Source organism: Theobroma umbraticum, unplaced genomic scaffold, assembly GCF_002168275.2.
Source record: "Theobroma umbraticum cultivar Fairchild unplaced genomic scaffold, ASM216827v3 scaffold_30.0, whole genome shotgun sequence".
Lineage (NCBI taxonomy): Eukaryota > Viridiplantae > Streptophyta > Magnoliopsida > Malvales > Malvaceae > Theobroma > Theobroma umbraticum.
The window spans coordinates 6,760,797-6,775,045 of NW_018397254.1; the positions used below are offsets into that span (position 1 = coordinate 6,760,797).

General features: G+C 35.2%; 3 protein-coding genes across 5 annotated transcripts; 1 reads left to right on the top strand and 2 right to left on the bottom strand.

The window, feature by feature from the left end:
* Nucleotides 1-1,847: 1,847 nt before the first annotated feature.
* On the top strand, nucleotides 1,848-4,827 carry LOC110415334 (ATP-binding protein). Its single transcript, XM_021426958.2, has 5 exons — nucleotides 1,848-2,905; nucleotides 3,288-3,364; nucleotides 3,564-3,675; nucleotides 3,783-3,899; nucleotides 4,278-4,827. The coding sequence occupies exons 1-5, from the start codon at nucleotides 1,937-1,939 to the stop codon at nucleotides 4,629-4,631; spliced, it is 1,629 nt and encodes a 542-aa protein (XP_021282633.1). The 5' UTR covers nucleotides 1,848-1,936; the 3' UTR covers nucleotides 4,632-4,827.
* A 293-nt stretch (nucleotides 4,828-5,120) lies between these two features.
* On the bottom strand, nucleotides 5,121-10,682 carry LOC110418504 (ATP binding microtubule motor family protein). 2 transcript variants are annotated; one of them, XM_021431258.2, is made up of 17 exons: nucleotides 9,554-10,682; nucleotides 9,288-9,453; nucleotides 8,978-9,181; nucleotides 8,695-8,881; nucleotides 8,383-8,588; nucleotides 8,042-8,286; nucleotides 7,878-7,932; nucleotides 7,615-7,668; nucleotides 7,404-7,451; nucleotides 7,077-7,166; nucleotides 6,917-7,001; nucleotides 6,537-6,829; nucleotides 6,406-6,452; nucleotides 5,942-5,963; nucleotides 5,799-5,867; nucleotides 5,608-5,646; nucleotides 5,121-5,439 (listed from the first exon to the last, which is right to left on the bottom strand). In XM_021431258.2, exons 1-17 carry the CDS (start codon nucleotides 9,721-9,723, stop codon nucleotides 5,395-5,397), a joined length of 2,025 nt encoding a protein of 674 aa, XP_021286933.1. In that variant the 5' UTR covers nucleotides 9,724-10,682; the 3' UTR covers nucleotides 5,121-5,394. The 2 variants fall into 2 exon arrangements, with proteins under 2 accessions (XP_021286933.1, XP_021286926.1); XM_021431251.2 differs by having other exon boundaries at nucleotides 7,404-7,466.
* Nucleotides 10,683-10,795: 113 nt separating this feature from the next.
* Nucleotides 10,796-13,756, bottom strand: LOC110418519 (Oxoglutarate/iron-dependent oxygenase). 2 transcript variants are annotated; one of them, XM_021431269.1, is made up of 7 exons: nucleotides 13,453-13,756; nucleotides 12,794-12,910; nucleotides 12,493-12,550; nucleotides 12,313-12,414; nucleotides 11,732-11,789; nucleotides 11,459-11,631; nucleotides 10,796-11,365 (listed from the first exon to the last, which is right to left on the bottom strand). In XM_021431269.1, the coding sequence occupies exons 1-7, from the start codon at nucleotides 13,521-13,523 to the stop codon at nucleotides 11,012-11,014; spliced, it is 933 nt and encodes a 310-aa protein (XP_021286944.1). In that variant the 5' UTR covers nucleotides 13,524-13,756; the 3' UTR covers nucleotides 10,796-11,011. The 2 variants fall into 2 exon arrangements, with proteins under 2 accessions (XP_021286944.1, XP_021286950.1); XM_021431275.1 differs by having other exon boundaries at nucleotides 12,789-12,910.
* Nucleotides 13,757-14,249: the final 493 nt, after the last annotated feature.

The following is a 14,249-nucleotide window of genomic DNA, read 5'->3' on the forward strand; positions in this document are numbered from 1 at the left end:
ACAGAGAATAGTTTAAGAAAAACGACAGCAAGGTGGCATTGCATTCACTAATTTTTTTTATTTAATTTTATAATTACAGGGAAATGCAATCGTTACACTTCTACTTCAATGGACTATAGCGGAAAATTCCTCGCACTTTGATTTTACTTTGAATCTTTATGCTTTTAACAGTTTTTTTAGAACCTCAGGTTTGTCACTTTTATGTTGCTTTCGATTTTCCATCTGGAAAATCCTCTTTCGTTACGAGACTGGTATTACTATGCATTTAATAGAAAATCGAACTTTTTCCTCTTACCATGATAATAAATATGAGAAATGAAATATTTCAAAGTGGAAAATGCTATACCATGACGTTTGTTACTATCTTTGGATATATTTACGCTTTTTATTATTTACATTTCATATTCTTTGGATATATTTACTCAAATTATCTTAGGTTTATGAGAAAATACATTTCTTCTTCTCTTGCTCTTGAATGCAATTTATAGCTAATTAGAAAATAAATCCAAAAAAACCAGATCCCACCAAAGTTTGAGCTATCAATTTGATTTGATTTCATTTCATACATCAAATCATTTTTTCTAATGAAAACTTGAAAACTACACGTAACTTAGGTTGCATTAAATGCAGGCTAATAAACTTTAGTTTTCCAACATGCTACATCATGCACATACCATGCCATGTGATGTAAAGTAGGAATGAAATTGAAAAGATACTTTTTATTTTTTTTGGAATGATATTGGAAAGATACTTTTGATTTACCTCAAAGTATAAAAGAAAAAATTGTTAAAAAATAGTTTAAAAATTATGTATTTATATTAAATTCCCTATTTTAAATAATTTAGAATCAGCTTGTTAAAAAAATTGTAAGAAAGTCAAATCCAATATTATAGGATAACTTAGTTAAATTGAGATTGAATAAAATTTACTATAGATTAATTTTGTTGAAATTAATTTTTTTAAAAAAATATTGATATGGATATTTTTATTGTTTAGTCAACTATCAAACGATTAAACTAAATATATAAGAACATAATACCATTAATACAAAATTAAAAAATAAAACATCTTTATTTTTTAAATATTGATTGAAATTATATGAATATTTATTAATTTTTAAAATAAATACTTATTTTAAGAATACAAACAATGTTAATAGAACGTTATAAAAAAATAAAATATTTTTTAATTAATTTAAAAAATTATTATTATATTTTTAAAAAAATAAAGAGCATCCAACTCATTAAGAAAAGGGGCGCACCAGCCAGTGTTGCCAAAGGAGGGCTCCTCAGGAGAGCTACGGTGCTCCCATACGAAGAGTGTTTTTTTTTTTTATTAATAAAAAATAATTATAAAAAATAATAAAAAATAAAAATATTTATTATTATTATTATGTTAATAAATTATAAAAAATATTAATGATTGACTAACGAATGAACTTACGTGTTTAATAAAAAATATTTTTTTAAAATAAAGTATATATTTTGTAAATTAATATATTTTGTATAATTTAAATTTAAATTTAAAAAATAAAAAAATATTAAAAAATTAATAATGTGTTATTTTGCAATTCTTAGTTGAATGAATTAAAAAATAACGAGGGATCGTTATCGCTATGATTTTCAATAAGAGATTCTCCTTCATTAAATTCATGCATGTTTCATCTAAAAAATACCTTTTTTATCGGGTGATTGGAAACCGTTTGATAGTTATTATTGTTTTTATAATAAAATAGTTTATTAATAATTGCTTAGCTTTATTAATATTATATTTTTAACGAATCCCCGCCAAAACCCGAACAATATATACATCGTTGCCTACCTGACTTTCTTCGATTGTCCGTTTGACTGGTAGCTTTTTAAAACTCTCCTCCCTCGCTCCATACTCCTTCCCTCTGTCTCGCCAGAATCCCTAATCATCCTACACTCTATGGACCATGGAAACCATTGCAGATCCCTCAGCGGATATCCCAGTCAACGGTCTAGATTCTTCAATCGTTCCAACAAACTCCGATCATGATCTCCTAGCCGAGCTGGAATCCCTCCGCGAATCCCACCACGCTCTCCAATCAAAATCTTCGTCCATGGAGGAGAATCTGCGTCTCCTCCAGCACCAAAGAGACGAAGCAGTTAGTGAAAGCATGAAGTTAACGGGAAAAGTCCACGAGTTGTCCCTTGAGCGAGACTTTCTTCGCCATCAAATCGAGGAATTCGAAGTCACTTTAAAAGAAAACGAAGAAGAGTTCGCGAAAAAGATTGACGAGGAATCAAAAGCAAAACTAGAACTCGAGAAAGAGCTGGAAGTTTCCGGAGGGAGAATCGAACTGTTACAATCCGAAATGAAAGTCAGAAACGAGCTGTTTGCGAAAAACTTGGACTCAATCCAGTCGGTGAAGGACAATCTGGTCAAACTCCTCGAAATTTTAAGCGATGAAAAGGAAGTGATCGAGAATTTTGATAGTGAAAGCGAGAAATTGGAATTAGAAGAGGAAGAAACGACGATTTTTTCGAGAGAAATTACCACGGTTTTGAAACTTGCTAGTGAAGCTAACTCGAAAGTAAACGAGTACAGGGAAGAAAGAAAAAAGGAGAAGAGAGAATTGGAGAACAGCGTGGTGAGTTTAACGGAGGAGAATCGTGATATCAATAGCTTGTTAAGGGTTGCTTTGGTGGAGAAAGAGGCAGTGGAGAAGAGTTTGAACAAGTTAAAAGGTAACAATGAGCAGAAAAGAGTGGCATTGCTGCAGATTGCGGAGAGGGGATTGCAGAGAGTCGGGTTCGGGTTTATGATGGGAAGTGGAAGTAATGAGCAAGCTCTAGAGAGTTCAGGGGCTAGTACTACTACGGCTAGTACTACGGGGAGTAAATCGGACAGTAGTGAGTGTGAAGAGGAGGTTGTTAGTCTGGTATGTTCAGTTTTCAGTTTCTCTTTGTTTGAATCTTGAAACTTGATTATGTTCATTTCTTGTTTGCGTTCACATATTTGCTTCATGTGGATGCATCAATTTTGTCACTCAGTTGGACCTAAAATTCATGTTGCTTAAGATCTCTGAACTGGTTTTGCTGTAGCTTAAATGCTTATCTTCATGATTGTTCAAAGATAACTAACTTCCATAGGTGCAGAACGCTGTAAGTTTAGAACTGTAGATGCATATAGCGATAGTTGGAAATCCTGGCTGGTATGCAAAGCTTTTGAATGTGGTTGAATTTTATATGCATCTCTACTATGCATTGATAAATGTGCAAAAAGCATAGCGTCTTACTTCGATCCTAACTTGTCTTCGACAGGCCTCAACAGTGGAGAGAATAATGAAGAATTTAAGACTTGAAATTTCTCAATTACGAAGATCTTTGGAAGAATCTAGGTATTTCATTAGTCTACTGCTGCTACTGTAATTCCTGCATATTTTGCTTTTGATGGCTGGGAGATAGAAGCTTGATCAATGTAGCTGTTGTGGAAGATGCAAAGATTGTGAACCTATGCTCCCCTGTTCATAACTACGTCAATTTTATTTTTTTTTTTGCCAAATGGATTGTGGTTATTAATTATTGTTGCTATGCCAGGTCAGATACTGAGCGACTACAGAGTCTTACCGAGAAACAAGCTCAAAAAATTGAAGAAAACACACTGTACATTAAGGAATTGGAAGAGAGGGAGAGGGTTTTAGCTCAAAGTGTGAGTATCTGTCATTTTGAATAATGGAATGAATATCCTCTCTACATCTCTTGAAAGTGTTGTGTTCTTTTCATTCCTAACCTCATTTTTTTTTTAAACTCTGTAAGACAGAGGAACTCCTGATGGAAATAAAAGAAACTGAAGCAGAGGTTGGTAGATGGAGGGAAGCCTGTGAGTTGGAAGTGGAGGCTGGAAAAAAGGAGGTTGAAGAACGTGACAAAGTGGTACAAACTTTCTTCTGTCAATATGAACCATTCTTGAGCTACTCTCATACTCTAATCATCGAGCTCCTGTGCCCTGTGAATGAATGAGAATCTTCACTAATTGGTGTCTTAGATTTACTCGTAAAATCACATCACATCTAATGGGAATCAGTTGAGATAAAAATTCAGATTACTTGAATAAGTAGCATGTTCCATACAATGTTATATCTCGAAAATGGTCTGGATATAGCAAGCCTAGAGATTTTTGGTGGCGGTGGTATCTATATCGTTTAGCTCAAATTATGTAAATGTTTATGTAGCCCTTATGATTCTATTGGTTTAAGGAAAACATGTAGTCCAAGAGAAGTCTGAGACCCTAATGCGTTGCTGTTTCGTTAGGTTGTCATATTGAAGCAAGAGCTGGAGAAAACCAAGGCAGCTCTTGAAATATCCAATGGCAAGTTAAAGCTGAAAGAAGAACTTGCAGCTGCTGCTATGGCTGCCCAGGCAGCCGCGGACAGGTCTCTGCAGCTAGCTGACAGCAGAGCTGCAGGACTTCGTGATCGGATTGAAGAGTTAACAAAACAACTAGAAGAAGCAGAGAGCAAAGAGAAGAGTCGACGCAAGGTGAGGCACATATGCTGGCCATGGAGAGCCCTGAAAATGAATATCACTAACAACACAAATAATAGAGTTAAGGATGTAAAACGCATGCTACCGGAAATGCAGGCCTTGCTTCATCATACCATGTGATGTAGATATCATACTCTTCTCTCCAAGTCAGCGGATTTATTTCAAATCTTTTTTACCCATGTAATCATAATTCAGTGCTGGGGTGGATTTCCCTTTTTTTTTTTTTTTCATTTTCAATTACCTTTCTGTTTCTTTAATTATATGTGTTTTTTTAAAAAAGAAAAAAGAAAAAGCTGAAATTCCATTTGTTTGCTGAGACCATCTCCCTTACAAGCATTAGCAGTGGCATTTTGGCTTATTATATTATAACCATCAAAATGCTACTAGAATTGAGGCTATACCTTCAAAATATAGAAATAATAATAAAAAAATGATTGGCTACTGCAACAATGCGAAAAAATAAAGGAAATAAAAACCTTTAAATTTATTTGGGTAAAATTTTCTAAAGTAAAGGTTTAGAAGGCTACAACATTCTGGACTGTGCTCGTTTGCAGAAGAACACAAATTATAACTGTGGAAGGCGAAGGCTTCTGAAGGTTTATTTAATTTTGGAATGGTCATCAAGGCATTTTTTTTAAAAAAAGAATGAGAAGATTTTAAATACAAGTCAAAGAAAAGTAAGACATCATCTAACTCCAATGTTAAACAATTCTGTATAAGCATTTTCAAGTGAGAAAGCAATCTAGAAGATGAATATCTGAAAATCATATAAAAATCTAAGCAAATAAATACATTTGGCAACTTCAAGTTGCCTGTAGCAAGCTTACGGTAACATACTTTCTACGCTGATACAGATTCTTCAATATCCATCCTCTTTGAGAGGCTAATTGAAGAGCCCTCCAATTTCCTTTCTCATTATTCCTTTGATCTGAAGATGAAATGAAAAAAACTAACTATAATTCAAGGTGCTGCCAGAGTTGAATAACAAACCAAAATTTGGGCATAAAGGAACATCATAAAACGTGCTTTGCAACTTAACAGTAAACAGCAAAAGCCACATCAGAACATATAAAATATTGTAATAAAAGAAAGATACCTGCTTTGCTGAAAGTCCAATTTCCTTTAAATCATCAAGCTGTAAAAATTAATTTTAGCTGTTGGTCAAAATTCTCCCAAAGACAGTAAATATTTGGAATGCGACTACTTAGAATATAAAGACAACCAAAAGCCAGCCAACAAGCTACTTAATAACATGGAAATTCTCTCCATGCTTTTGATGGTACTTACATTCTTAAAAGGTTCTGGAGATTCTTTACGAAGTTCAAGAATGTAAGTAGCTCTCTTCTCTCCAATTCCCTGAATAAAGATGTACATTTAGGACTTATGACAATAGGAAATAACCCTGAGATTGTTAGTTATGTGATCCTCACCTTTAATCTTTTCAAGTCTTCTCTGTTAGTAGGAAAAAGAGGGGAAAAAAAAAGGAAGATTAGCCCATCAATAGTACATAATGAAATTGGAGATGAGAGACATGATGATTATTGTGAGATCAAGATTACAATAAAGGGAAAAATAAATAAATGCTACAGATGCAAAGATAAAAGAAAGAGCTTTACCTCAATTGCCACATTCTAATACTCATGCATTTGCCTAGTTATTTATTCACTTAGAATTACATTTTTCAATATGGTGCATTAAAAAGGTCCCATCTTTCTATTTTCTCTTGTGAAAGGAACAGAGTTTAAATTAGTCTGAACCATTAATGCACCAACAAAGTTATTTTAAAAATTTCCTTCAAATGGAATGTCAAAAATTACTAGTTACTAGAAAACATACTCTCGTTGGAATTACAGGATATAGAAGAATTAGAACTTTGTGTAATACATATACTTACTTGCTAGCTGTATTTAAGAATCTGATATATTCATCAACAAGAGAGTTCTGAAGTAGGGAAAAAAATGATTAATTAAGCAGTCAAGTAATTAAATACAGAGGGAGATTTTAGTATGGTAGATTAGAATCAACCTTCATTCTGGAACTATATGCACTTAGTGCTTTCCAAGGGCTGCAATTGGTATTTGCAATTTCCCATTTATCATTCACTGGCAAACTGGGTTCAGGAGTTTTTGGCTCCAAAATTTCAGTAGAGACTTGACCATATAATGAAACATCAGTCTTTGATGGTATCTCTACACACGACGGAGTTGAGGAAACAAGCAATTTCAAATTATTAGACAACTCCTGTAATCGTGCACTAATTGGTGGTGATTCATTCTCATTGACAAGTAAAAAGTTGTTCTCCTTATCCATGGCTTGATCTGCAAAAAAAAATGGAATAGTTCATGTATAATTACATGTCATATCTTGTCCACTAAATCAGCTTTTCAATTTGACATGCCAAGTACCTGCTCCAACAAAAGAAAGTGCTTTTACATTGCTGTCAATATTTGGAGTAGCTTCGTCGTGATTATGCTTGTTAGCCACAACAACCTTAAAAATCAAATAGCAACTTCAATAGATAATTGAGCTCCTCAAGCATTTAATGACAAAGAGAAGGTAAATCACCTTATCTGGCAGTTTGGTTTCTTGTGTGTTAGAAGCTTTAACTGGCACGTCAGTCTCTTCTGCACTGACAGCTTCTAATGGGGAAGGTTCCTGAAAGAGGGAAAAATGAAACCATTAAACATGAAAAAAAAATTCAATAGCATTGCTATTGAAATACGCCAGAGGTTGCTGAGTACTGTACAATCATTATACTGACTTCTGCCGTACTGAAACAGATTCTATATTCTTTGGAGTAATCAATGAATGGTGTACAAGAAATAAAATTTGAACTTTGTCACACATTTGTTGAATACTATTAAAAGGGAGAGCTTTAAAAAAAGAGTTTACCTCCACAGGAGGTACTAGTGCTTCTAAAATGCCTGAAGAGTACTTTTCCTGCATAAATGATAACTTCCAAATTACGAAAAATTTCAGTAACTGATTTACAGTCTTAGATGCACATGCATCATTCACCAGAAAGAGTAGTACAATACCACCCTGTACAAGAAAAAAAAAAGAGAATAGTACAATACCACAAGAAGTTTTACAAAAATGTTACCTCTTCCTGTATGTTATGTTCAATGGCTGAGACAATGTCTAATGACAAGTTTTCCTGCATTGAAATGTAGGAGGCTTACTATAGGATGAAAATTCTAATCATCATATTCAATATATTATTTACTTTAACTATTATGCAAATAGTAAAACATTGCATTTATGAGTGCAAAAAAGAGATTGGAAGAATTGATCAGATTCTTTCTATCTTTTTACAAAATCAGAATGCTTTACGCTTTTTTCCTGAGCAAATAGAAAACCAAGTACCTCCTGAGATGCCTTCTTCGATTTGGTTGAATGACATGCTTCATCAAAAAGTTTCCTTCAAGATTTAAAAAAATATGGAAGATTTAAATTACCATATTCAAAGAGCAACAACAATGATGAAAATCTTATGTAGCTTGATGCAAATAGCAGCCATCACTAAGTACCTTCCTTTGATTGCCGAAGCCTTAACATTGGCCTTGTTTTCTGGAAATCGCACTCGTGTGCCAATCTGTTTTGTCACAGTGGCAGAATGGCTCCCAGGTATACGGCTTTTGTATGAAGAAAGCACCATTGGTCTTACCATACTTTTGGTTTTCTTTGTGGAGTCGGGGATAACCCTGTTGATGCCTTTACAAGAACGAGAAGCCAAACTTGCCATGTACAAGGAATCTTGGCAAAAGGATGAATTCTACACTCAAAAAAAGTTAAATCAACTCCAAGTCGAAATCAAGCTTTGGAAAATAAACAAAAATTCAAGTCAAAAATATGAAACCAAAAACCTTACCAAGCAAGCGACCATCAGAATCTTGTTTGTCCCTCCCAAGGAGTCCCGCAACATTCGAGTTAGCTTACTTTCACGGTAGGGTACATGGCTTTCATTGGCATTTAAAGCATAAACGACATTCTGTAAGGCATATATGGACTTATTAATTTTATTATTCTCCAGGAGATTAACACCATCAGTGCTTTTCCTTCTAGCATCCTCATAACCTGGTAAATGCAATTGTAAAACCAACCAAGGAGTAAAAAAGGGATATTATCAAGCCATAACAGGAAAATACCATCCAAAACAATTGAGTGTAACTAAAATCAAAACCTGCCAAATCAACAAAGTTCATCTTCCCAAGAGGAAGAGCATCCGACTTATTGCTATGAAATACATGAATGATTAAGCCTTTGTGGCTTCTATGATGAGGTTCCGCCAATATCTTCTGAGGTTGTTTCTGTGAATTATGACCGGAAAGATACAGTTTCTGAAATTCTTGAATAGACTTCACAGGAACCTGGAAAAAGAAAAATGAATCAATCAATGAAACAAGAGGTCAGCTAAACACACTAGAACCTTGTTTTTTAGAAAAACATACTATACTATAACTTGCCTGAGAAAGTCCTTTGAGTTGAATTTTGCCGCGAGCAATATCCTCCCATACCAAAACTTCATGCCTTTCTGGATCTAAAAGATCAAAAGCATGGTCTTTCGAAATCTCATAACAAGAAATGGTAATTAACTTGCCAGTTTTCTCTGCCATAGAGAGGATTTCAGTCATGGCTAGAACCGCTAAACCCGGTTCCTCTTCCGAGCCCTTCAAACAATCAAAATTGCTTCTCTTGATAATTACATTCTCGAAAATGAAGAACATAAACTATTCAAAGTAATAATGTCAAAAGAAAAGAAAAGATTTAACAGACCTGAATTACATAAGTCTTGCCGCTGCCTCTTGCTCCATAAGCAATGACAGTGGCATTATGACCCTTAAAAACATCTTCAATCAGTGGCTTTACTTCTCTTGAAAAAACCAAAGCATTTCCCTCGTTTCGGTCATAGCAATAATCCAATTCATATGACTCTTTACGACTGCAAAGTATTTTTCAAGAAAAGAAAGGTAACTAAGCTTTCTTTTCTTGCTTTCATAAATCAAGAACGCTAAATTAAAAATAATTTTATTATTTCTTACCTTGTTGATTGGTCTCCAAAATAGACGGTGACGGACTCAGAGTCATCTCCCTTAGGCTTGTGAACTGAAATCCACTTCCCGGAAGCTTCGTCGACGGACTCCGTTTTCAGATCTGTAAACCCTTTGATTTTCGCTATCACTCGAGCCTTTCGACCCTGGATCGGCCCCATAAGAGAAGATCTTATTACTCGCTGATTTTTTTTTTCTTTTCCGAATTTAAATTTGGAATTCAATAGCTGAACTTTCGAGATGAATTTTGCACTGAGTGATAAAGATTTGATTGAATTATTGAAAAATATAGGCTTAAGGAGACGGAGTAGCCGTTAGGTTTGGTTTGGTTTTCAAATTTGGTTGTTCTGGCGCTCTTCTCTGGCTCCTCCTTATATGGCAATTTTATCATCACTCAGCTTTTCTCGTACGCTTTCTTTCTTGTTTAAACGATGCGTTTTATCCTACTTTAACGGAGTCAGGCAGACGTTGTCGTTTAGTGGCTGAAAATAGGAGAAAAGTAAAAGGGCTGTCGTTTCCCCTTATTTTGTTTTTTTTCCCGTTTCTTTTCTTCTCTTTTCGTCTCCACAGCTTTCTTAACGTCCAAACAAGGGCTTTTGAGAAGATGGATGAGAAGATGGAGATTAACGGGGTGAAGAAGATACAGTCGCCATGCGACGTTGAGGCTTTGAAGAAGTGTTTGGAAGAAAACAAAGGGAACTACGTGAAATGTCAATCCCAGATTGAAGCATTCAAGTCCTCTTGTTCTTTGAAGAAACCAGATCCTTCTGTGGATTCTGCAAATAGCACCCGACGGATTTGATTTCTGATCTGATGAGAAGGAAATCCGTTAATTTTGAATGTAACCCACTTCCATACTTGCTTTCTACTGGTTTTTTTTTTAAGCTTTTTTGTTGGTCCCTTGAGTTGAGCTGTAGTTTTGCTTTATAATTTAAAAAAATTTTGGAACTGCCTAAGAATCGAATTTGGGTACCGTCTGCCAAACTGATGAAATTATAAGGAAATTAAAAGGCTGCGTCGGATTTGATTACTGGTTATGATGCTTAATCTGTTCTTTCGTTGTTTGCTTGTTTGTTTTCAAATTTTCTTTTGTAGTGCTGCTAGTGTGCAGATGAAGCCTACAATGATTTGGGCTTAAGTTTGTAGACATAGCATTTTAACATGGGAACCTTTGGATTTCTAGATGAAGAAGAGGCATGTGGAAAATGATTCTAGTCAAGCATATTATGACTCTTTAGGAAACTGTTTTTAACCATAAATTGCCAATTATACCAGTCAATGGGACTAAAAACACTATTTCAAGACAAACAAGTTCCCTAGAATTGATCAACTATCTCTGTTGAAGCAATTGAGAATGACTGGGGGGCCGTGTACGAGGAATTACCGAGAAAAACTACATAAACCGGTAATTATTAGAATAATAGAATCAAATCACATACAGGTTCCTCATCAGCAACCGTTACAACTCTTCCTACATGTACCGTAGTAATCAGGAGAACCAACCATGAAAACAGGATTCCTCTGGCATTCCCCGAGAGCAGCCCATTGAGGACAATTGGCATCTTCATCAACGCAATCATTTCCATCAGAGTCAAATGAGACTTTATCCCCTTTAACAGCCCTTAGGTAGAAGAGTTTGGTGGCAAACCACATTTCTCCTTCGAGAACAGGGCATCTGGCATGTGAGCTGCTACCATCAGGAGATGCATTGAGGCGAGTAGTGAAAAACAAAATCGCATTTCCCTTAACGGGTTTAAGGATATTGCTGGACTTTGCACAATCTGACCATATCTTGCTCCTTGGCTGAATGAGCAGGAAATCCGTTTATTGAGTAAAGATAAATTTGAGCCGATTTAGGCAAAGTTTAGAGGAGGGTTAAGATAGTTTCTCTCTCACCTCTGCATGGGGGAAAAGAATCTCACCACCCCTAGTAACATTTGAAAGATACAAAATCACAGTTGCCATCAAAGGCTCGCTTAAAGCCAGTGTGGAAATATTGCCAAAATAATCCAAGTTTTGTTCAGTCCCCTCAAGTCCATGGCGCCTAACCTGTAGAGGCTTACCATTATCTGAAGAAAAATGAACATCAAGTTATACTGAAATGAGAAAAAGGTCCTTTTAAGAGAAAAGACTATCAGGAAGATGAGGAACGGAGATGGTTGAGGATACCTCTGGGAAGGAAAGTCCAAGCTGAAATTCTTTCCTCAATCATTGCAAGAACTTTATCCTAGAATGCACAAATAGATATAAGAAAGTTATATCACTGTACCTGCCATTCCATATCCAAATGAAGATGAACATAGAGAGATTTAATAGCATGGGTTCTAGCTGGAAACTAAAGATAATTGGTAGAGGCTTTACGTTGAGTTCTCTTTCTAGCTTTTCGGGTACCTATATGTGTGGTGTATACGGCAGCACACAGTACAAAAAGAGGAGGATATTAATTATTACATATTCACAGACACCAAAAGTCAGTAGATTGAGGACAGATTTCCGAGCAAAAGCCAGAAGGAGAATGAATTAGCAAGATTGGCTGGATAATGGCTTAAACACTATTGAAGAGATACTTAGTAAACTACCTTCCCTCTGCCAGAGTGTCAACTTCACGAGAGAGAAAAACAAATGTCAAGCATGAAATCAAGTTCTTGAGTATGCAACAATTTATTATTAAACAATTACTTCAATAGGTTGCCAACAAGAGATGCATAGAGTATGTAGATATTGTTAGCTTATAAAACAACAGAACTCACTTCTCTGTTCAGCAAAAGTTCAGAACTTGTGAGCTGCCTGTTTGTCCCAACATTAACTCGATCATCATTGATCCCTAAAATTCCTTCTTTCGCTTCATGACCCTAAGTCCAGAACAAGTATTTAAAACCAATCTAGGCATATTGAATTGAAGTAGTGAAAACAGTGGGGCAGAAACGTACCAAAGAAATAAGGTGGTCGCACTCCTCATCTGATAGAAAGCCATTATACAGAAAGACCCTATTGGAAGTAAAATAGTGTCAGACTTTTAATAAAAAACCGAAAATGTGCAAATGAAAGCACAAAGTCCGGCAGGCATATTAGCATAAATTGAGAATCTTATAAAGTTCATGCAAAACTGTAATGCAATGCCATTGAAGAATAGCCTCTCTATAGGGAAAAGAAATTTTCTGTAAACACGGAATTGTTTTGTCTCAATGAGATGGCATGAGCAGGCAAACAAGAAATCCATCAATACCTGACCTTGGCTGCCATAAAAGTTGCATTACTCGTGATGGGTCAATCGTGTTTGATTGAGCTGAAAGCCTTGATTGTATAACAGTTTCCTCGTTAACCTCCATATCTCTCAACTCCTTCCGGCTACTCATGCAAAATAATACCAAAAGAAAAATGTTATAAACGAAGAAGTTATCATAAAGAAGACGGTACTTCCAACGGCTGAAGAGACTAGACATTTCCTTAGCAACATAGCAGATGAGATCATGAAGATAAATCATTATCCAGATATTCAGAATATATAGAAGCAATGTTACTTTATATTGAAATAAAATGCTCCATGAAACCTAATGACACAAAAATTTGTTTTTTACTTTCATTTTGGAATGCTAATCACTCAACAAAATTGCACTACCATCTGAAACAGTCATATCCACACAATTAATTCAAGAGTTATCCAGGATAACTTCCACAATACAATCACGTATGCATGACTATACAAGATAGATACCAAAAACCCAGACGAAGAACACCATGTAATTCATCAATCCTGAATGGGAAATGGATTGATTGCCTCATTCAGAATTAAGACAAACATTTTAATATGGATAAATTTTTCCAGTACCCATTTTCAAAATAAACAAGTATAATTTAAAAAAAATAAAATGAGATCGGGTTTCCTTGACCTTTCAGCAGAGAAGTTGGAGAAAGGGCAGGCAAAAAGCAGAAGAAGAAAAATTGAATGAAGTAAAGCCATGAATGGATGCAACAGCGACAGCGATTGGTAGAGACCAACAGGAAATTGAAGCTCAATTCAAATCCAAAGGGATTTCCCAGGAAAGCAGAAAGGAGAACCTCCCATGCGACTTTGGAGCTCTGTTTTAGCTTCGTTTTAACACGTCGATTCTGAGTTTACTAGTACCTTTGCGGTGGGAAGTACCATCCACCCATGACAGGGCAAGACGGCTCAACTTATAATAGTCTTTTTATAATTTCTTTCAAGTGTTTGACGGCACTTCCTAGGAGTATATTCTATATAAAAAAATTAAATTGCTTTTGGTAATAAACAAAAATTTTACTTTTCATGGTTCATACCCCCAGTATACAGTAGTACATTATTTTTATTTGTAGTTTTAAAAAAATAAAACTAAGGCCAGATTATTAAGAAATGTTGTGGTTGTGATTAGATGATAGTAATTATGACTGGCAAAAACAAAAATGCGTTAGTCGGTGGCTAGTGGCCCTCTCCCATTCAAGTTTGAGTATTCCTTAAATAAGGCATCGCCAACATGATAGTTTTTCTTCCTGCCATTGATTTTGGTCACTTAATCAGTCCCCATTTTGTTTGGTCAATTCAATGCAAAGAACCAACTTCTGCAGTTCAATGTCTAACAAATGGTCGCAATGGCCAATGAGTGTCCATGTTACACAGATTGTGGTGTTGGTTGTTTTCCCCCCATCTAGGTTCATTTTCTAACCGACA